We start from the raw sequence: 22104 nt of genomic DNA, 5'->3' as shown, positions 1-22104 counted from the left end.
GTCTTTTGGAAGAGCAATCAGTGTTTTGTTCTGGAGACCAGGCTGGCCTGGAACCCACGGAGCTCTCCCTGCCTCTGCCTCCCGAGTGCTGGGATTAAAGGGATGGGCTACCAGCACCAGGCTCCAGCCAGTGCTCTTAACCACTGAGTCATCCCTCCAGCCCCTTCTCTGCTTTTCTTATAGTACTGATTAAATTACTATATTAAACTTAAATCACTTACATTTTGTAGACAGAATTAATGTTATGTCTCACTCTAAGGCATTTTCTGAATAAAGTCAATCATAAATGGTATCTTATTTTATCAATAATTGATAAAAATTCAGTAATCATTTTTTATCTTGCATATTTTAATAAAGAAAAATCATTATTTTAGGGCTGGAAATGTTGCTCAGTGGTAGAATGTGTGCTTAGCATGGGTGTGAATATATTTTTATATAAAATATGGTAATATTATATATATTATATATAATCCACTTGACTCTGCCTCGTAAGTGTTGGGATTAAAAGAGTATGCCACCATGCCCAGCATAAATTTTATTTTTTTAAGTCTGCTTTTAGAAATTTAAATTCCAGTATCCATGAATAAAAAAAAAAAAAATCGCTCTAAATCCTACTTTGGTTTCAACAAAGGTTTGGGAGGGCTTAAATATTAGGTAATTTTATATTCAAATGACTCATAGTTGAATTTTTAAAGCCTTACCATACAAAGCACTTATCCCAAACTGTGGAACGAAAAAAAAATTCTTTCCTCTTAATATTGATTAGGCACTATGGTGATCTAAAGCTAACCTACCCCAACTGTATAGACTGCGGACGTTTTAATGCTTCTCTATCTGTATACAAACAGCAAAGGGGAAACAACCAAACATACAAAAACAAAAATCAAAACCCGCCACTGTCTTCTTATTCTAGACAATTCTGATAATCCAAGTATATATTACGTTTTCAGGCCTTGACATTTAACAGTTTGAGGTTTCCCAAGGAACATCAACTTCAAAACCCTTCACTATTTTATTACCAGTTTGGGTATTAGAGTCTACTGGAAACTACTGGGTGTCACAGACACTGACTTCCCATCTGTTTGACATTTTAAAGTCTCTTTAACTTTAATTACTTTTTAACAAAAAGTTTATATTTGGAAAACCCTTCAAATGTAATTCTAACACTTAAGTTTTTAGCCTTCCATTCTGTATATATTATAAAGGAGTAAGCTTTAGGCTAGGAATACCAATAATACAAATAGCTGGAATCTATAGCCTAGATCGTATTAAAACATATTGTAATTGGCATCCTAGATATTTGAAAATGCAAGTGAACAAAATAGAAAATACTTTAAGCACGTATATAGAGATCTGAAACGTATCATAAGCTAGTATTATACAAGCGGAGTACTCCAAGTTTATTTTCCCAACCAACTGCACATGTGGACACAATACATTGAGCACACCTGCTTGTTTAAGAGAGCTTGTCTACAAACACCTTAAAAGTATCACGGCCTAAAATATGCCTTGTTTCCTCAGTTACTTATAATCTATGTTGTTTTTTTTTTTTTTTTTTCTTGCCTTCCTCTCTTAAATCTATGGATATCATGAGGCATACAACAAGGAAGCCCGATACGACGGCACTACAATAATTTAGGATCTGTGCCATACAAGCATTCTGTTCAAATCCTACCAATTTTCTTTGGTTAAAATCAGATTGAAATCTTTTACAGATAAAAGAACGAGATAACAGGGCTTTAAAAAGTATCATACTTACTATTTCTTCCAGACCCTTCACATGGAAAGAGCCAAAGGTTTTCAACTTGGAAACAAATTGGAGGTGATATGCATCTCGCTAGCAGATCTAAAAGATACTGACTAGCAAACGAGCAATCCCAGGACTGGGATTTTCTCTGAGGACGCAGTTACTGGTCCTAGGTGGAGCAGGTAGGGAAGCTTCTGCCCTCCACAAGCTCACACTTCCGAGGACCGCGGGCCGCATGCTGCCGTCGTCAAGGCAACGACCTCACTCGGTCCCCAGCCATAGGCAGTCTCCAGAGAGAGGAAGGGCCCCGAGTCAGAATGCGTCCACGACAGGCACGACACTAGCACCTGTCAAGGCCAAGAGGTGCAGAGAAATGAGCTAGGGAAAGAGGGTCCCGCCTGCCGAAAGCCCTGCGGCCGCTCAGCTCAGGGGAGCAGCACCACTCCAAGTCACCCAGGGCGAAGGCGTTGGCCACCCAGCTGCAAGGGGGCGGCTCTCACCCGCCCGGGCCCGCCCCGCGTGCGCCGGAGCCTCCCTGATTCTGATTGGTCGATCCCTGTCGTCAGGGGCTATGATTGGCTCCGTGCCATCCCGCCCCGCCCCTTCACCTGGAGCCCGCAGGTTCGGTCAGCTGACGCCGGTGTCTCCGCCACACCTACGGTCTTAAGTTTGTGGGGACCTTTCCGCCAGGGCCCGACCGCCTCTGCTCTCAAGGGGTCGCAGATGCCTCGAGTGGCCACGAGGAGGGCGAAGGTGGCAGTTTTGTAGGACCGAGGAGACCGTGAGATGTCCCAGCTTGCCCGCCCGGGGCGCGGCGGAGCGCGGGCCCCACCCGGGGAGGTTCCGCTCAGCCGCGACTCCTCACTTCCTTTCCGTTCCGGGCGGAGGACCGCAGAGCCTAGTAGGTTGTTTAGCAGAGAGGCAGGTAAATAAGGTATTTGGTGAGAGCCTTGGCATGGAAAAGGACCCTGGGGACGCCAGCCTGCTAGGGACGCGGAAGGAGGGAAGGGGCTGGGATGGGTGCATACCGCAAGCGGGGTAAGCTGGAGCTTCAAACTTGCCTTATGTCTGAAGAAGAGATGAGCCATGACTGGGCAAGATCTGTAGCCCATTATCATGCCTATGCTGACGTCGTACAGGAAACGGGGAAACAGGGTCTCCCTCATTTTTAAGTGACTGAGACTGTAAGGTCAAAGATTTTTGCTCTTGTTCACAATAACCACACAATTTGTAGTCATATTTGGTTTCTAAAATAGCTCGATCCAGGAAGTAAGTATCCTTTATAACAGGCATGTCCTGGCCAGCGCCCTGGGATCATTCTTGCTAAGGTGTAAGAACAGTTCCTTTTTAGAACCTCTTCTTCGTTTGGTTCTGCATTAATCTCCCAGTGCTGTTACCTTCACCGAACTTCTTAAAATCTACTTCCATAACCTACAATTCCGAGAACCGTATCTGGAACCTTGGTATGGAAATAGCTTTCCTTGGACAACCCAAGATGACTCACAATGTAGAAATGCGCTGTGACCAAGCTGAAGATATGTCCCACCTCTTTCCTCCAGACTTTAACAAACTGCATGAGCTTCTTTAAAAAATGAAATCTTTTTATGTGTGCCTGGCCTGCATGTATGTCTGAGCACCATGAGCGTGCCTGGTGCCCACAGAGGCCAGAAGAGGGCGTCAGACCCCCTGGAATTGGAGTCACAGCCAGTTTGTGAGCTGCTGATGCATGCTGCAGTCAAACCTGGCTCAAGAAGCGTGGCAAGTGCTCTTAGCCACTGAGCCATCCCTCTAGCCCCTCACATGCGTTTTTTAGGGGATAAACTGAGGTTTGTTGGGAGTAGGCGGCTCCTAAGTATTTTTTTTTTCCAACTTTACAAAAATAAACATTTTAAGGGCCTTCAAAGAGACCCTGAAACGGAAATAGCCCTTTGGTATCCATGGGAATAGAAAGGCCAAAAATGAACAGGTGATATTTGAGAAAACATATACAATCAAAGTTGGAAATAATTGTAAAGGAGATAGAAGGTATTAAAGAAGTACAAGTCCCTTTGGAGACTGGGTGGGTAGCTCAGTGGTGGAGTGCTTGCCTACAATGAACAAAGCCCTGGGATGGTACCCAATGTGTTATAAAAGGGCATGCATGTGGCACCGCCCTGTGATCTCAGCCCTCAGAGGTGAGGAGCAGGAGTATCACAGATTCATGCCCCTTCTTGGCTATAAGTCAAATTCATGGCCATCCTGGGCTACATGAGACACTATCAGGAAGGGAGAGGAAAGAAGATCATACAGCCTGGGTCAACCCGTTTGCTGAAGAGAAAAGAGGTTATGGGGAACAGTGGGGTCCTTTTTGTTTTCTTCTTAAACACTAAAATAACTAGTAGAGAAAAACCATCAAGCTAAGGCATTAACATGAAGAATTCGTGAAATACCAAGTTAAGGGTTGATTAGGGCAGAGAATGGAGAAAGAAACATGCACATTAGCTAGCCTAGATCTTTAGTAAATTTCATGTTTCTATTAAACCTAGTAATGGTCTAGTAAACCTAGTATTAATACCAACCTGACATGGTAGTAAAAACTTTAGTCCCAGGTAGGCATATCTCTTGAGTTCAAGGCCAGTCACAACTACATAGCAAGTTCCAGGCCAGCCAGAGCTACATATTGAGACCCTGCCTCAAACAAAACAAAATAACAAAATTCTGGTTAGACTGAGGCTCGAGACTTTGTAAGCTTAAACTCCCTTAGGTAGGTAGTTATAACAGTCCCTTAAGTATGAACAGAATAAAAAGTTTAGTGTGCCCACTTGAACCTGTAAACCATGAATTTACAGTAAAAACTGACCGTTTCATAGTTTGACAAACTCAAGGGCAAGAGAATGGAGAAAATAACGTAAGTAATGCATGATTAAACAAAGGAAGGAATAGAGAACGGCAGGGAGAGCCTGCCACCCAACTAGACAAATAAATTGTAATGGTTAGCTGCTAACTTGAAAATAGAGAACTGGAGGGAATGGAGGTAACTGCGGACATGACAAGAGTAATTTTAACAGGGGCAAAATAAGAGAAGAGAAACCAGAAAAAAGCTGTTTGTGAAAGCCTTGGATATGGCACAGAATGATTGATCCACAAGGGTAAAACTCAGTAGTAAGGTCTTTGTCCAGCAATTACAAACTTCTGGCACTCCAAATAATAATTTTTAAAAAAATTTTAAAAATAGTGCTTCCTCTGGGTAGCTGAAGTTGAGCAGAAAGTGTTTTTTAGTTCAAAGAAAGGAGAACAGAGTAAGAAAAAAAATGCTATTAACATGAACCACTCACATCAGGAAAGCCATAAAATGGCTCTTAAAATTAAAAATCACCAGAGTAAGTGACAGTGTTCTAAGGAAATGCCCTGTGGAGATGCCCTGAGGTAGAACCCAGTCCCCCAGAAAAGGCAACAAAGCTAAGCTGTAAATAGACGAAGGAATATAACATAGTAATTCCACTTCTTAATACACACCCAAGAAGTAACAGCATGCATTCACATAATAGCTTCTATTTAAATGCTTGTAGTTGTCCTGTTGACAGCAGCCAAGAGGAAACCTAAATGTTCATCAGCAGAGAAATAAATCTGTTAAGACTGAGGATGTAGTTCAGCTCTAGCATTTTCATTGCTTGGAACAGTGGTTCTCAACCTGTAGTTCCCAGTCCCTTTGGGGGCAGCACAACCCTTACATAGAGGTCATATAGGACCATCAGAAAACAGATATTTACAATTCACAACAGTAGCAAAATTGCGGTTATGAAGTAGCAATGAAAATAATGTCATGGTTGGGGTCACCACAACATGAGGAACTGTATTAAAGGATCATAGCATTAGGAAGGTTGAGAACCTCTCCAATATTCTTCAACCATTAAATGGAAGTGGATTCATATCACAATGTAGATGAATCTTGAATACTATAAAGAAGTATTTGACTACACAAAATGTCACTTGTGATTGCATTTTATGTGAAATGTCCAGCATAGGCTGACCCACAGAAACAAAAGATGGTAGTGTGTGTGTGTGTGTGTGTGTGTGTGTGTGTGTGTGTGTATGTAATAAAAAAATTCTTAAAGTGACTGTTAGGTATGTAAATTACCTCTCAATTAAAAAAAAAACAAAAACAAAACTAGAAAACTAAGAATCACCCATCTCCCCAGAAAAACTTTCAGTGAATTTATCAATCTGAAGCTTACAGTGGAGCTGTTCTTTTCCTCACACTGAAAACCATCTCTATTAAACTATTTCATCACTATCACTATACATCTTGTCATCCGAAGACCAGTATGTACCATTATTTCCTGCTTCCCTACCCTTACCCCCAAAGCCTTTCCAGTTCTGAGAACCTGGTTACCAAGAGGTTTTGGTATCACGCAAGTCATTAAGTGAACAAAAGGGTGCTAACATCCTGACACAAAGGTTTTCTGCTGCAGTATACCAGACAGCATATAAGTATGAACACAGCACACACTCTGAAGAAATGGGGTTGCTAGGCAGTGGTGGCACACACCTTTAATCCCAGCACTCAGGACAAAGAGGCAGGCCAATTTCTTGAGTTTGAGGCCAGCCTGATCTACAGCCTGATCCAGGACAGCCAGGGATACAGAGAGAAACCTGTTAGTAAAAACCAAAAGAAAAGAAAGTGGGGTGGGGGATTTGAATCCATAAGAAAGAGGGGGGGGACGAAAATGAACTGATGACTCATTTGAAGTTCTCTGATCAAAAGACACTGCTATAGAAAAGTCAATGCTGTTCTCAACCTAGAACGATTTCACTTACAAAAATTTAAAGCTAGGTGTAATGGTACACAACTTTAATCCCAACACCTGCAGAGGCAAGTAGATTTTGAGTTGTAGGACAGCCTGGTCTACATAGCCAGACATGTAACTCAGGCAGAGGCAGGATTTCTGTGAATTCCTAGCCAGCCAAGTCTCCATACTGAGATCTGAGGTCTCAACTCACCTCCACATCAAAGGCTGTTATTTGCAAAGGGAAAATACTGTATACCACTTGTTCCAGGTTCCACATAGCTTATCTTTTGCTGTCAGTCACTAAGATATTGACATTGGTGCCAATTTGGGAATCCAGTCCTCAAATACGAATATGTAGAGTTGTTTCTTTCCACTGGTAATGTGTCTCACATATAATCCTCCCTTTCATTCCCTTGTAGCCTCTAACCCCATTCTCAAGCAAATGTTCAGAAAAAGGGGCTGGACAGTGGCTTAGCAGTTAAGTATACTGCTCTTCCAGAACCCACACAGCAGTCATAGCTGTCTGTAAAACCAGTTCTGGGGTATCCAATGCCTTCTTTTGGCCTGAGGACACAGGCACACTAGTGGTATACTGACATACACACAAGCCAAACACCCATACATATTTTAAAATCACTTTTAAACTTCCGAAGTCTGAATTATTGAGTTCCCTTTCTTACCTCCAGCCCTCTTAGGCTTCATCCACTGCTTCACTGAGCCGGTTCTTACCAAGTCACTATATTCTACATGCTGCCAGTCAGCCAGGGCACATAACCTGTGCTGCTCCATCAACTACTCAGTCAACTGCCTACCTCTCTCCTTTCTCCACCAATGACTGATTTCTTACTGCCAATGAATCCATGACAACTTTTTCTGGACCTAGGGCCAGCCCATAAAAACTTATCAAGGTCCTTCATGCACTATGCTCAAAAGCAATCTCAAAGCTATCTTACACTTAAGTAGGTAGAACCTCCATAACTGTGTTCCTAAAAGATCAGGACCAGAGGCAGTGGCTGCACCTCCACTCTGCTAACACTCTCCATGCACAACAGGGGAACTGTTCCTTGCACCACTGGACACCGCAGTCTACACTAACGTGTTATTCTGACCTCTATGCGGCATTTAGCACAACTACCTGTTCTCTCCTCGATGCCCTTGAAACAAGTTTCTGTGACCCCAGTCCTTGCCCTAATTGGTGTCCCAGGATTCTCTAACACCTGCACTGTGATCTTTAATTAGGAGACTTTGAAAGAGCTTCGTATTCAGGCTCTTCTGTACGCTTCCCAGGTGATCGCATCTAATCCCAAGGATGCAGAAAACACTCAGCACAGAGCCATTTAGAATAATAGAATTAGCCAGGTATAATGGCCCACACTTTTAGTTCCAGGACTCTGGGGCATATCACCTGTGAATTCAAGGCCAACCAGGTCTAAATAGCATGTTCCAGGCCTGTCAAGGCAACATTGTGAGACCCTGCCTTACCAAAAATAAAAAAAAAAAAGCCAGAATTACATATTTGACTGATGCTCCATCACAACTATCCAAATTGGCCTCTAGAACTAGGACAGCTACATTGTTTTCCCACTTGAAATGCTCCTCCTCCAGACTTCCTCAAGGAAATGACTTGAGCTCCATCATGCCTCAGGGCAAAGCAGGCCCATTTGCAGTCAGTTACATTTTCTCCCATTTCCATCCCGTATAAACCACGTATCCTTGGGTAAACTAGGTAGCTGTGCTGTCAGGTATCCTTTCCACAGTACAGACTACTCCTCGCAGGATTACTGTGAGAACCAAACAGCCACTGACTGCTGGGAAGTTCACTGCTGCCCACACCAAGTTACGGTGTTGCTGTGCCTACTTTAAACAGACTGTCATCTCTGAGATTTTCTACTCCAAATCCCAATCTTTGTCACCACACTAGACAAGGGATTACTTTAATTTTGAGCCTTTTCAAAAAGATTAAAAACGGCATAAGACACAAAAGTCCCCCAGAAAGTCCCTAAGTCCACAGAACTTTAGTTAACCACTTAATTTGTGTTCCAAGTCTCTACTGGACCTCCTTACCCAGGTGCTTCCCAAATATACATAGGGCCTTGCAAGCTCTAGTTCCAGGACAGCCAGGCCTAGCGTGACCCACTCGAACAGGACTCAGGTCACAGAAGCACCTGGCAAACATTTTCCATTGACTTGACTTCATTAAAACAATGACTCAAATACAACACTTTTTTGTTTGAGATGAGGATCGAACCCAGGGCCTTGCGCTTTCTAGGCAAGTGCTCTACCACTGAGCTAAATCCCCAACCCCTCCCCCCAAAAAAAACCCCCACATATGCCATGGTACTAGGGACTGTGTGTGCATTATGGAACTTGCCGCTTTAGATCATTTAAGTTGTATTTTCTAACATGATTGTGGTAAATATGGGAAAAAGGGAGTCCTACCAATGCTTACCAATTGAATTTCCCCAAAGCTTCAGGACTTCATTTGGTGTTTTGTTTTCTTTTTGGTTTCTCTATAGCCCTGGCTGTCCTGGAAATCACGCTGTAGAGTAGGCCGGCCTGCTTCTGCCTCCTGAGATTAAAGGCAAGCTACCAACCCTCAGTATTTCATGTAAGAATGGGACTGCCTCACATATTAATAGTGCATTGGAATTCTAAAACTCCACTTAGGAAAACAGGCCACTGGAAGTTCATCAAAAGAACATGGACAAAATGGAGCACAACAGCCAAGTGCTCAGTGGAGATGTGACTCCAACTGAAAGGCTGGTTGAACGATGTTCACTATTGGAGACATACGCACAAGTCCATTAGGCTGCCTAATTTCCAAGGAAATGTGGAAAGTCAAAGCCGACGACTTCTAATTTGCAAGGATATTAAACATTGATAAGATACATATATACCATACACAGATTTGGGGATTTCAGCCCTTTTTCTCATTTGTCAAGAGCAACCAGGAACCTTCATTATTTTAGAAACATTGCATTGACTTAGAAAGTTTTTGTTTTCTGAGTTGGGTTCAAGGGTCAAAGGGTGTCTCAGCGAAGGCTGACCTCAAACTTACATAGGTGAAGCTGGTTTTGAAATTCTGATTCTCCTGCCTCCACCTCACAAATGCTAGAATTACAGGTTGTATGCCACCCTACCTGGCTAAGTATTTTTGAATAATTATTTTCCAGGAAAACGTTACTAGAGTCTTGTCATAAGCTATTATGAAGATACTTTTGGGGTTTCTTGGGGGGAGGGGGTTCTTTTTAAGGTCTGATTGATCAATAATTTAAAAGAACTCAGAGATCCACACGCTGCTACCCAAGTGCTGAGAATAAAGTCGTGCAACCACCGCCGCCCTGTGCGTTTTGCTTTTTATATACCAAGTGTGGTAAACCAAAAGCAATTGGCTCGAACAATTCTCTCAGCCGGGCTGTATGAGACGCAACTGTGAGGGAATCCTTGGGAGTGATGCGACTTCAGACTAAATTAGGGACACAGATAAATGCTGCAGACATCAGTAGTTTATTGTTTGAGTCCAAACACATTCAAAATGGAAACTCGAAAAGAATACTTTCCACCTGAAACAATTAAACTAGATTCTACCAGCATATAATGCTTAACACATCACAAAATAAAGATGGTAATCCGTTGTCTTCTATACCTACTAAAGCCAAGATGGTAAAGCCAATTTGGTTGCAATAGTGTCATAAGGATAGAATATTACCATCAAAATAAAATAAAATCAGCAAATAACAGTAATGGTAGATGAGTAATTTTTTAGTTTTTCACTGAAAAGGGGACAAAATGTTAAGTCCACAGTACTGCAGGTGAACAGTCACCATGTAAACTTCTCCATGTGATGTTTCAATGTTTCATTTGTGGTATGTAAAGGCTGAAGCTGAATGGCTCTTAGCTCCAATTATCTATTACACTTAACATCTTCTGTTGCCATAACAGTTTATGTGGGTTACAGGGCAATATCTTGGATTGGAAATATATATGCTTGTGTCCGTGTGTTTCCGTGTATGTGTAATACACCCACATACACACCAGAAAGGGGGAATAATAACAAAAGAAAAATACACTTGGGGAAAACCACTGACAATAAAGCCACGTATTCCAAAGTAGTTTGGAGAAAAGCTTCAGAACTCCAAAGTAATTCTTAGTATGAACTTCAAGTACTATACATTAGAAAGTGTAAAACTGTTTCAAACAAACAAAAACCTCAGCCTTCCAAAATGGAAACTACAAAAATCTGTGTCCACAAAATATATGCAATAGTGCAAGACATTTCTTCAAACATGGAAGACCTCATTCAAAGGGGAAAGAGACAATAAATTTTACCCATATTGCCCAGCCGACAAAAAAACAAAATAGTTTACTAACTAGCAAACAGTCACATAGTTCAGAACCAATTTGCTACCATGTCAAGTGTGTATTTTGTTTTAAGGTAGAATGGAGAAGTCTTCCATGTTAACTAACAAGCAGCTTTAAGTGGTCACACTTGTTTACTCCGCTTCTTGCTTGAAACATCAGAAATCTGATATATACTGATTGTTCCAACCATAAAACCGGATAACCTTTGCCATTCTTGTGGTTTACTGGAACCTGCTATAAAGACAGACAATAATCCAGCAGCTAGAAACTTTGCTCACAGAATTGTTTTAAAGATTCATGTAAAAATAAAAAGATGTCGTCCCAGACTTCAATTCAGGAGCCATTTGGGTGCTGACATCAGTTCAAGAATTGTGCAAAATGAATGACAGTTCCCTGCCCCCATCCTAAGCTGCCATTCCCCTCTGGAAATTGCAGTATCCTCACTTAAGTTTACTTGCCATTTCTGGGAATCTGACTACAATGTACACCAAGTTGTTTGGCTTTCCCAAGCAGTAAGTGATAACGTTTTATAGTTCACATTGGAGCTAAAAGTCTACTAGACTTACTCAAATAACTGACTTCCTCTCCCTTCAAACACGCAAGACTCCCTCCCACACAGAACATAGGTGTTAACTAAAGAACAAGATAAATAAGCATCCGTTTTACTGATTTTAAAGATACTGCAATTTTTATACTTCAATGATTTTCTTCAACATTTTGCAGCTGTTTGGCTTCGCAGCACAGCAATTCATAACTACACTGCACAGAATCACCAGCCATACTGGAATGATGTGTTGTAGAAGGCACCATCATGCTTATTACATTACCAGAGAACAAAAATACAGGAAACAGTTTTCACTGTCCACAGCTTAAAGAAAGGAAAGGGGGGAGTGTGTTGAGCAGCCAGCCATCCCTGTACTCAAGAGGGCAGGTCGGAAATTCTTAGATACAGAGCCACTAAATCTGGCCTAGTATTTAAGACCACAGCATTTGAGGTTCTCATTTTTGTTATTTCGTTCATAACTAAATGATTTCCTTCTGGAATATTTGCAGTCTTGTTAAGGTTTGTGTGTGCACCACGCTGGTCACAGCAAGCAGATAAAAATGCCCTCATCACTTTACAAACTAGTCTCTACTGGAAAAGAAGATAAAGAGTTTTTCCCTGTCGCCTCCTGGTGCAGATGTCAATGGTAATGACTTCAGAGTACCCGATAGTGCATTTTGATGAAAATACATAACAAGTTTCTGTTGGTTGGTATTGGGGGGAAGCCAAGAAAAAACAGGCAAGATTCTCCAATTGCACAAACTGCACTATTTGTGTTTCCAACATTAATAGCAGAAACAGTTAACACTTAAACAAAATGTGCAGCAGAGGATTGTGTGTTTTTAACTCAAGTGACCTGAATTCAGTGGGCATGTCCTTTTAAGTTCATTTTGTTGTAGACAGTTTTAGATATGGTCATTTCTCAGTCCTTAATTCTCCAAGTCTAGATTTATAAATTAACAATATGAATCCTGTTGTGAAATTGGGGGAATAATGTCCACTTCAATTTAACTGATAACCAAAAGATGCTTTTCACATCAAAGAAATGATCAAAAAGGCTGTGTCACATTCCAAAGCCAAAGAAACTTAACAAGAATGCAAACACGATGAGTTAGGTACCACTGCCAGAACTTGGCCAACAGTGGGGCTTCAACGGCGCTGTCCTGTGAAGCGGCCTTCCATCTGCCCGGTTCCTCGTCCAGAACCAAGTTTCTGTGCCATGCCACCTCGCGGAGGTGGTCCTCTTCCATCACGGTCACGCATCATTCCACCACCCACAATTCCACGCGGACCACCGGGACCTCGGTCATTGCGCCTGATGTCCCTGCGGTCCTCTCCACCACCTCTGGTTTCTCGCTCTCTAGCAGCTCTGGTCTTCTTCTCCTCCACATTTAAGCGTACTTCTCCTCGAAACATAATCGGCTTAAAGAGGAGGAAAATGACGGGTGGGTTACACAAGAGGTAAATATTAACTTGCATATATAAGAAAAATCTTCCAAGAAATAAACTTTACTGGAAGTCTTAATACACAAATTTTGGCCTTTTTCAGTCATTCAAATGAAATATGAACAAATGAAATATAAGATGATATACACAAATAAATTGTAATATTCTCTTCATTCATTCTTTGCATAAATACCATTTCACAATGAACTATTTTTAGCTTACCATAAAACAGATTTTCTACAGTTTTAAAATGTTTCAGCTTATACTATATACAAACAAAAAAGGGAAAAATCTTGAGTTATGCCCTTTAATAACTTACTTTTGCAATTAAGATTCTCTGAACTGGTTCAGAGTCATCAAAAACCACAAAACCAAAATTTGGAAGTTTTCCCCCAACACCCTTGGTATTGATGCGAAGTTCCACAACGTTTCCAAAACCTGTGAAAACATACACCAAGGGTTAAATATTTTAATAGAACATTCTAGTGACTTTAAATGTTCAGAATGAGCAACTGTCATGTTTCTGATCAGTCTGAAAATAAAAATGGCAAAGCTGCTATACCTGGCGATCATTACAGTACACCTGCTCAGGTGGGGCATCATCTCAGACCACTAACACCTGCAGCAGACAGGGGTCGCCTTCTCTTTATTAGTTTCCATGAGAAAAAAAATTACTTGTCAAGTTTTAGAAAGGCAAAACCATTTTCCCCAGTAAGTCTTCTAGCTCTAAATGTAAGATCATTTTGTCCAGCCCTTCCTTTCTCATCTCCTGAATCAGACTAAGCAACATCAATGGGAATCACAGTGCCATCATCCCTCCCTTCTGACCAATCAGAGTGAGGAGGAAAGCAGATGAGATGCAATGGAGAGATGGCAATTTAAAAACTCCACTTTACTATGGAAAGAAATATCTATTTCTTCCTTTTAAAGGGCTGTACTTAAATTCAAGACTATCATCTTTTAACAGGAACCTTCAGGTGAAAAATAATGCTAGGTGGTGGAGTTGTTGTACTGAAAACCGTGGAGTCCTGTGGTCCACTTGGACAGGACACCCCCAACCAGTCCAGATTCTCTTGCTCACAGAGGGCAGGTCAGGACCACAAAGGAGAGGACTGAGCCCTGGTGAGCAACTATGTTTGTCTGACACGGGGTACGTCTAATATAAAACCAAAATAAACCACTTACTCATAAAGAATTCTTTCAATTCGTTTTCATCAATATCATGAGGCAAGTTACCAACAAAAAGCTGATGACTGTCCGGATATCGAATTATTCTCCGGTTATCAGAGTCATTCTGCTCCATATCTCCTCTGCCTGAAAGACAGCAGAAAGAGGCAATGCATAAAAACAGGTAGAAAGCAATGAATCAATATTCAAGCCAGGCACAGTGGTCCATGCCTTAAATTCCAACACTCAATAGACAGAGGCAGGTAAATCTGAGTTCCAGGACAGCCAGAGCTGCACAGTGAGATCCTGTCTCAAAACAGACAAACAAAGTCAATACAATATTTCTGCTTTGGCTTAATAAAACCAGATGTGCAGGGTTGGGGATTTAGCTCAGTGCCTAGCAAGCACAAGGCCCTGGGTTCGGTCCTCAGCTCCAGAGGAAAAAAAAAAAAGATGTGCTCCCTAAAGTGTATTATTAGTAGGTAAATAGTAGTTAATATAGCCAAGTGTGGCTATTGACTAGATTGTCAGTCTTTTCTACTACTGATCTGATTATAAATAAATTATAAAACACTAAAAGGATAGTTATTTCTCTCTAATCCAGAACAAAACAATCATTCCTACTAAGTATCTCTTTAGTCTTTTGAAATAGAAATCAATTCATCTTTGTATGGTACAACATTTCCTTTCTTGGGCCTCTTACCTTCTAAGGTACTGTCACATATAAGAAATCTATCTATTCCCTCAATAACATAGTAATAGTCACACAAGACAGAAATCACACAAGAAAAATTTTGCAGTACCTAAATGTTAAGAATGAGCAACTAGATTTTAAAAATGTCATCCAAGATCATGATAGTCAATGCCAAAGCTAAAACAAGCTCCCAACTGAATGCATCACTTACTTTTAATTATAAATTACATTTCTAAATTTGAGGTATAGTAGCATATCCACCTGCATATCCAAAGCATTCTCTCTTTTTTAAAAAAATTTATCTTTTCATCTGTTTGTTTCTGAAGTCAGGGTTTCTCTCTGTAGACCAGGCAGGCCTCCAACTCAGAGATCCACCTGCCTCTGCCTCCCTCCCAAGTGCCAGAACTAAAGGTGTGCACCGCCACCACCAGGCCTTATCTATGAACACATGTATTGGTGTTTTGGATGCATATAAGTAAGTATGTGTATCACATGCATATCTAGTACCCACAGCGGTCAGAAGAGGGCATTGGATCCCATAGAACTGGAGCTACAGACAATTCTGATCTGCCATGTGTGTGCTGGTAAACTGAACCTAAGTCATCTGGAAGAGTAACTAGTACTCTCAAATGCTGAACCATCTCTCCAACCTCCAAAAGCATTCTTGAAATTTTCACACAATTCAAATAACCATACTAGCTACCATATCTTAGCTAACAATGCAAAGTTAAGAAAAATTAGAATTTAAGAGGTTATCAGTGTAAAATGTTTTTCCTGAAGAGATAAGAGTATAGGGTGAGCTAGTTACTAACAGCTCAATTTAGAATTCCTGAAGCCAGCAGCAACAAGCAAATGATAAAACATGCCCTATTTTACACCTTCAAAGTACTTGTCTCCACAGATGTCATCAAACTCACTCCTGAAAGTTGTTAGCCCAGGCTACCTCAGCAGACTACATAGAGACAGGGACATGCTGCTGAGATAGCTTTACACGGACCTGGGTATGAAATCCAATACAGTTTTTAAAGTGTAGTGTTTTCCAACTGTCCAATAAACCCAAAAGGCCGTCAAGGGCTCAGCTTTACCTGGCCTTGGTCCTCGAGGAGGAAAGCCAGGTCGTTCTCGAGGTCGTTGTTCACGCACTCTTGGTGGCTGAGATTGAACTTCCGGCTTAGCGTCAACCCTTGGCTAAAATATAATGGAAAAATTATTACAATTTTTATATTATAAAGAAATAACTTCAACTGGAGAAAAACCAACCAAAGTAACTATTAGCAAGTCACTAGCAAGGATAATGATATTAAGTTCATGATGTTTTTACATAATTTCCTATATGTGTGAAAAATACTTTTTAAAAGATATTCTGTACCAAGCTAGGACTGTAGGGTAGATCGATCTTAATTCTCACTCAAGATTATATAATTCGCACTAAGCTACTTTTGCACAAAACACTCTATAAAATTAAAATTATACTCACAATGAAACAGCTTAAGTTACTGCTACAAATATCACAAAATGCAAGATGAGCAACTCCATATACATACATAAGACAAAGTTAAAATGCTTTCTTATAAAGACAAGAATAAAGACACATAATTCCTCAATAAATATCTAGTTTGCTACCTTCAGACATCAACAGTGCTCAGTCACATCCTCTAACCCAATCCCATAATCTTGAAACTAGTATTTTAATAGTCTGAACACATAACCCTTTAGAGAGCATGGTGGCAAGTGCCTATAATCCCAGCACTCAGAAGGCTGAGGCAGGAGGATCTCAAGTTTGAAGCCATCTTGAAACAGAAGACCAATCTCAAAAACGTCTCAAAGAAGCCCTTTAGAAAGGGCTGACCAACCACCTTCCTTAACTGAGTAGGAAAGAAAGTAACAGGGCTGTTTTGCCACGACTGATTCAAATACACCGAGGGACCTTGTACACAACACATCCCGTGCACACTCTCCTTCATTTCATTTCCCTAACACAATAGCATTTCAGTATTCTCAACCCCTGCAGGCTTTCTGCTGCCCAAGGAAAAGACAAAGCTAAATGAATCTTCAAAGGAGACTAAAAACATTCAACAGAATATATGGAGTTAGTGCTTTAATCACTGAGGACCTTGTGCTAAGCAGTACTCACTTTTTCATTATATAACTGGGATGTTATAATTTGGAAGGATACATTAAATATAAAAAACTATGATTCAAAACTGATCATTTAACTGCAGCCACTGTAACCCTAAGATATATATTAACTATAACAGCAGTTATTTTAAAAGATTCACCTCCTTCTTACAGCCTTTTTTTTTTCTATGTAGACTATATTCTCCCATATATCACATGTACTAGAATTTGCCTAGTTACAAAATTAATTTTGGTGGGTGTGGAGGCACATCTTAGCACTAAGGAGGGGCCAAGTGAGGTTCTATGAGTTCAAGGCCAGCCAGAGATACATAGCAATAGATTTAGTTTTCATTTTTGTTATAAAGCCCATCTAGCTATCTTACTTTGTGTATATGGGATGAGGCAATCCTTAAGAGGATTGCATTTTTGTGGGGTTTTTTTAAAGATTTATTTTTATGGGCATTGGTATTTTGCCTGCATGTCTTGCATATCTGTGTGAGGGTACCAGACCCCCTGGAACTAGAGTTACAGACAGTTGTGAACTGCAGTGTGGGTGCTGGGACTTGAACCCTTGTCATCTAGAAGGACAGCCAGTGCTCTTAACCACTGAGCATTTCTTCAGCCCCTGCCCAGTTTGATCTTAAACTTATGATGCTGCTACCATTACTCCCCCAGCTGCTGGGATTGTAGATATGTACTACTGAAGAACCAAGCATGGTGCTTGAACAATGTCCAGCAACTATTGGTTCATAATACGCTATACTGAAGAGTTGAACAGGACACCAACAACCTAAAATGTAAAGCCTCAAAAAAGCCTATCTTTAAAAATATATGCTTACCTCCACTAAGGGAGTCAGTCTCATAGCAGAACTCAGTACAGTTTGTGTTCAATCAATCTACTCAAACTTCAGTGTGCTGTGGGATGTTCTGTATATCAAATGTGTTGCTCTGATTGGTTAAGAAATAAAAAACTGATTGGCCAGTAGCCAGGCAGGAAGGATAGGAGGGACAAGCAGAGAAGAGAATTCTGGGAAGTGGAAGGCTGAGGCAGAGAGACACTGCCAGCCATCGCCATGACAAGAGAGATATAAGGTACCAGTAAGCCACGAGCCACGTGGCAACTTATAGATTAATAGATATGGGTTAATTTAAGATAGAAGAACTAGATAACAAGAAGCCTGCCATGGCCATACAGTTTGTAAGCAATATAAGTCTCTGTGTGCTTACTTGGTTGGGTCTGAGCGGCTGTGAGACTGGTGGGTAAGAGAGATTTGTCCTGACTCTGGGCCAGGCAGGAAAACTCTTAACTACAAAGAGAAAACTCTAGCTACATCCGTGTCTTACTGGATGTAATATATAAAATATATATATATTTTACTTACTGAATTATATGTAATAAAAATAGCAAATGTGTGCTGGGAATGATGGTACAAGCCTTTAATCCCAACATCCAGGTGGAATTCTATGAATTTAAGGTCAGCCTGGTCTACACTGTGGTTCCAGACCAACCACAGGTACACAGTGAGACCCTTATCTCAAAGTGAGGGGGAGGGTGGGAGGGTGGCTGGGGGAGGGGAGGCAGTTAAGAGCACTTGCTGCTTTTTCAGAGAACCCAGGTTCAGTTCCCAACACCCACATGGTTGCTAAAAGCCCTCTATAATTCCAGCTTCAGGGTCTCTGAGGCTCTATTCTGATATCTATAGGCAATGCACATATATGATGCACAGATAAATGTGCAGGAAAAACCATCCGTACTGATAAAAATAAATCTTTGTGTTTAAAAAATAGCAAATATACCTTGCATTTAGAATTTTCAGGAAAATAAGACCACTCAATCTAAATATTATCAAAGAACTTGAGGATCTGCTCTAACCTTAACATATTTCAAAACATTAACAAAATAAATTCTCAAAACAATTTAAAATTAAAGTAAGTTTAAAGGATTTCCCATCTTATAATTTGTAAATGTGACTTTCTAAACAGAATGCCAGCGCATGTAAGTCGATCAAAAAAGCTAAGAATTGTTCCTTTCATTAAGAAGCAAATGCCAGCTAAGCCAGCTCTGTTCTTGTAACTCTTGGTGTCCAATGATTAAAGCTAGCCATTCCTAAGAGACAAAATGGCTAATATCCTACAGAATTTTGGGGCTTTCCATTTAACTTCATGTAACCAGAAAGTATTATCTTATAGTAATCTTACAAATGAATGTCAAACAAAATATAAAATAAAAATGGTCAAATACAGTCAAAAAGCATCAGCACAGCCATACACAAGTCCTTCATTGAACACAAGCTAGTCACTGTTTCCAGCAAAACCATCTTACCAAGAACTCCACTTACCTAAATCTATCTCAATGCCTATCAATACCCTAAAAGTAGACTTAACTTCCTTTTACCAGGTCATCTACTTAAAATAAGAAAATGAATCTTTTCAAAAGTAACAAAAGAAGCTGAAGGTTCACTAAACTAAGTGAACACATCACAAATTTAGTCTACACAGAAGCACACAGACATGAGGATAGTCTTAAAGCAACATTGGATTCTCTTTTAACTAAGTGTGTGTGTGTGTGTGTGTGTGTGTGTGTGTGTGTGTGTGTGTACAACTACAGATGCCTACAGAGGCCAGAGGAATCAGGTCCCCTGGAAGTGGAATTATAGGCAGTTGTAAGCCACTTGATATGGGTGCTGGGAACCTTGACTCAGGTACCCTAAAAGCAGTAACATGCTCTTACCTGCTGAGCAATCTTTCCAGCCCCTTAAAATTTAATTTTTAAACATTTCTTATTGGAGTAGGAAATAAAAATAACTTCAAAAGTGACTCAAATGTAAGATACCCAAGAGTCTAGAATCTAGAAAGACATACTTTAAATACAGTACTCTTCTCTTTGGTGTAAATATCCTTTGGAGACATTACCCTCCACAAGGTACTGAAGAAAAACATACACATGGAAAACCACATATGTGGTTGATGTGTACCTCTGTAAATTCAAAAGCCAGCCTATATTTCAGCTGTCCAAACATGGGTGAGTTATACTAGACCTTAACTTTCCTGTCTCCAAAATGGCAGTTAATACTGCCCTCATGCAGGGTGGTTTGAAGGACTAAGGAAGGATTATCTGTGTACACTTTTCAACCCAGTACTAGGGAGGTAGAGGCAAGTAGATCTCTGAGTTCAAGGCCAGCCAGAACTACACAGTGAGACCCTGTCCCATCTGAACCCCTAAAAAAGAAAAGGGAATATATGTTGAAAATAGAAATGTTTGTGAAAGGCAAATGAAAGGATTTGATTTACTAACTTATAAAACTTATAGAAACAAGTATTGGGCTATAGCCATGGCTTAGCAGCTAGTTAGGAGCACTGGCTGTTCTTCCAGGTGACCCGGGGGTCCATCCTCAGCACCCACATGGCAGCTCACAACCATCTGTAACCCCAGACCCAATGGAACCAACACCCTCTTCCGGCCTCTGAGGGTACTACATACACAAGAAGCATAAGTCCCAGACATATAAAATAGTTAAAAATACACCAAATCTCTGAAACAACTCGAGACTCCAACTGGGGATCTGACAGAAATCAAGATTTCAAAATCCTGAGTCATGCATCCCTTCTCCAGGTGGGTTTGACAAGCACTAACCACTAGGGTGGGATTTTGGCTTGTGGTCAAATATAACCACATTTAAATATTTAAATGGAAAAAAATAACACAAAGGTATTACGGTATTCTATAGATGATTATAATGTGTAGAAACATCACGAGGACAAGATAATCACTACTTTTAAAACCTCAGTGTCTTAATGTTAGATCATCTAAAGAATGTATACAATAACCATTTTAAATGTATATTTTCTAGGAAAATGAAGCTCAACTCAAAATGTAGGGGAAACTGGGTATTTAAATATGCCAATAAACTTCATTCCAGTTTAATTTAGACTTTTTCTAACAAGCATAAACAGTGTCTTATTTCCACAGTTTTGGAAAGCTCTGAAATGGTAAGATGACAAACAGACAAAAAGCAGAATACTGAAATGCTCAGTTAAGGTGAACACTACAGTCATAAGTTGGTACAGGCTTCAATTAAACTGTGTGAACCACATACAGACTGAGTTTAGGCAATGCAAATATACATATATAATATATACATATAATATATATTATATATATACACACACATCAAATTTTCTATTTCTTTAGAACAATGATTTTTAAATGTCATTCTATTTTGTGTCTTTTCAAATTTCTTACCTAAAATATTCTTGCTAAGATGTAAACTTTTCAAAAGGAGTATTTTTCTAAAGAAGCCTTTAAAATGACAACAGTATATTAATAAAACCAACTTAATCTGTATTGCACACACCCAAACCCCAAATACCACCTCTGTAAGATTAATAGAGATTTGGCATTTAAAGTGGGTGCACTGACATTTAATACATTTTTGTTATGTTAAATCCATAGTTCTGGTTGACTCACTTAAAAATGTATACAGACTAAGCAGTTGGCAAATGTAACAAGGATACAATCCAATGTGTTCACAGATCGTTACCTGTGAGACTGGTGCTTTAACATGGGGTGGAATTCCAGAGGAGGAAACAGTACCACTAGGAGGCAGGTTTTTACTGGTCACTGAAGCCCAGGAGAAAGCCTGCAGGGAATGCAACAAACCTAGACTACTAATCATGGAAAACCACCAACATTCCTACAGGGAAACTTCCAAATATATATCTGTTTGCATTTCTAATCTCTTCCTTTATACCGACGGACTCCTAAAAGAAAGGCACACACACACATGCCAGTCTGTGTGCCAGCTCTCAAAATCTCATTATGCAAGATACGACTGTTTTGTCTCAACTGCGAAATAAAACCACACCAAGTTCCTGTATAAAGCAAGTGGCAAACAAAACCACTATCAACTAAACATGCTATAAAATCTAGACCAGATAGAACTGACTTCTTTCCCCTTTTGGGGGAGACAGGATGTGTGAGTGATGGTGTTGGGGAAAGGGGAAGAACAGAAAAGAACAGAGTACTAGTTAGAAACTTAACAGACACTTACAAATTGAACAAGGACTCTTGACTACTCTGCTCTCACTGCCCAAATATACTTTAACCTTCTACTTCACAGAGATAAAGAAGTTTTACGTGATATACTATGGATGTCACACATCTCTACAAGAGAATTAGTAGAGTAAGGAAACGGATCCCATTTAATCACAAACAGGTGTCTCTCACAGATCAACTTCAGGTAGGATATTGCATGAC

General features: G+C 40.3%; 2 protein-coding genes and 1 non-coding gene across 12 annotated transcripts in view; all 3 read right to left on the bottom strand.

Moving 5' to 3' along the window:
- Window positions 1-2630, bottom strand: part of Cdkl2 (cyclin dependent kinase like 2) — a 29216-nt gene extending 26586 nt beyond the window's left edge. For 2 of the 3 annotated variants that reach the window (XM_036201164.1, XM_036201166.1), the window contains exon 1: window positions 1760-2247. The gene's annotated coding sequence lies outside the window, so the exon portion shown is untranslated. Of the gene's footprint in view, window positions 1-1759; window positions 2248-2355 lie in introns of those variants that run through there. The other variant, XM_036201163.1, reaches the window with a different exon arrangement.
- Window positions 2631-10002: 7372 nt separating this feature from the next.
- G3bp2 (G3BP stress granule assembly factor 2) overlaps window positions 10003-22104 on the bottom strand; it is a 77164-nt gene continuing 65062 nt past the window's right edge. For 5 of the 8 annotated variants that reach the window (XM_036201063.1, XM_036201067.1, XM_036201065.1 and 2 more), the window contains 5 exons: window positions 21389-21487; window positions 15815-15917; window positions 14054-14182; window positions 13188-13306; window positions 10003-12844 (listed from right to left, as the gene is read on the bottom strand). In XM_036201063.1, the coding sequence (XP_036056956.1) occupies window positions 12572-12844; window positions 13188-13306; window positions 14054-14182; window positions 15815-15917; window positions 21389-21487 (723 nt within the window). In that variant the 3' untranslated portion in view covers window positions 10003-12571. The remainder of the gene's footprint in view (window positions 12845-13187; window positions 13307-14053; window positions 14183-15814; window positions 15918-21388; window positions 21488-22104) is intronic. The other 3 variants (XM_036201064.1, XM_036201070.1, XM_036201071.1) reach the window with 1 other exon arrangement.
- Window positions 13873-13998, bottom strand: LOC118592637. Its single transcript, XR_004946103.1, has one exon.

The sequence above is a fragment of the Onychomys torridus genome, chromosome 10 (assembly GCF_903995425.1).
Source record: "Onychomys torridus chromosome 10, mOncTor1.1, whole genome shotgun sequence".
NCBI classification, from domain to species: Eukaryota; Metazoa; Chordata; class Mammalia; order Rodentia; family Cricetidae; genus Onychomys; species Onychomys torridus.
This window is presented reverse-complemented; position numbering and strand designations above follow the sequence as displayed.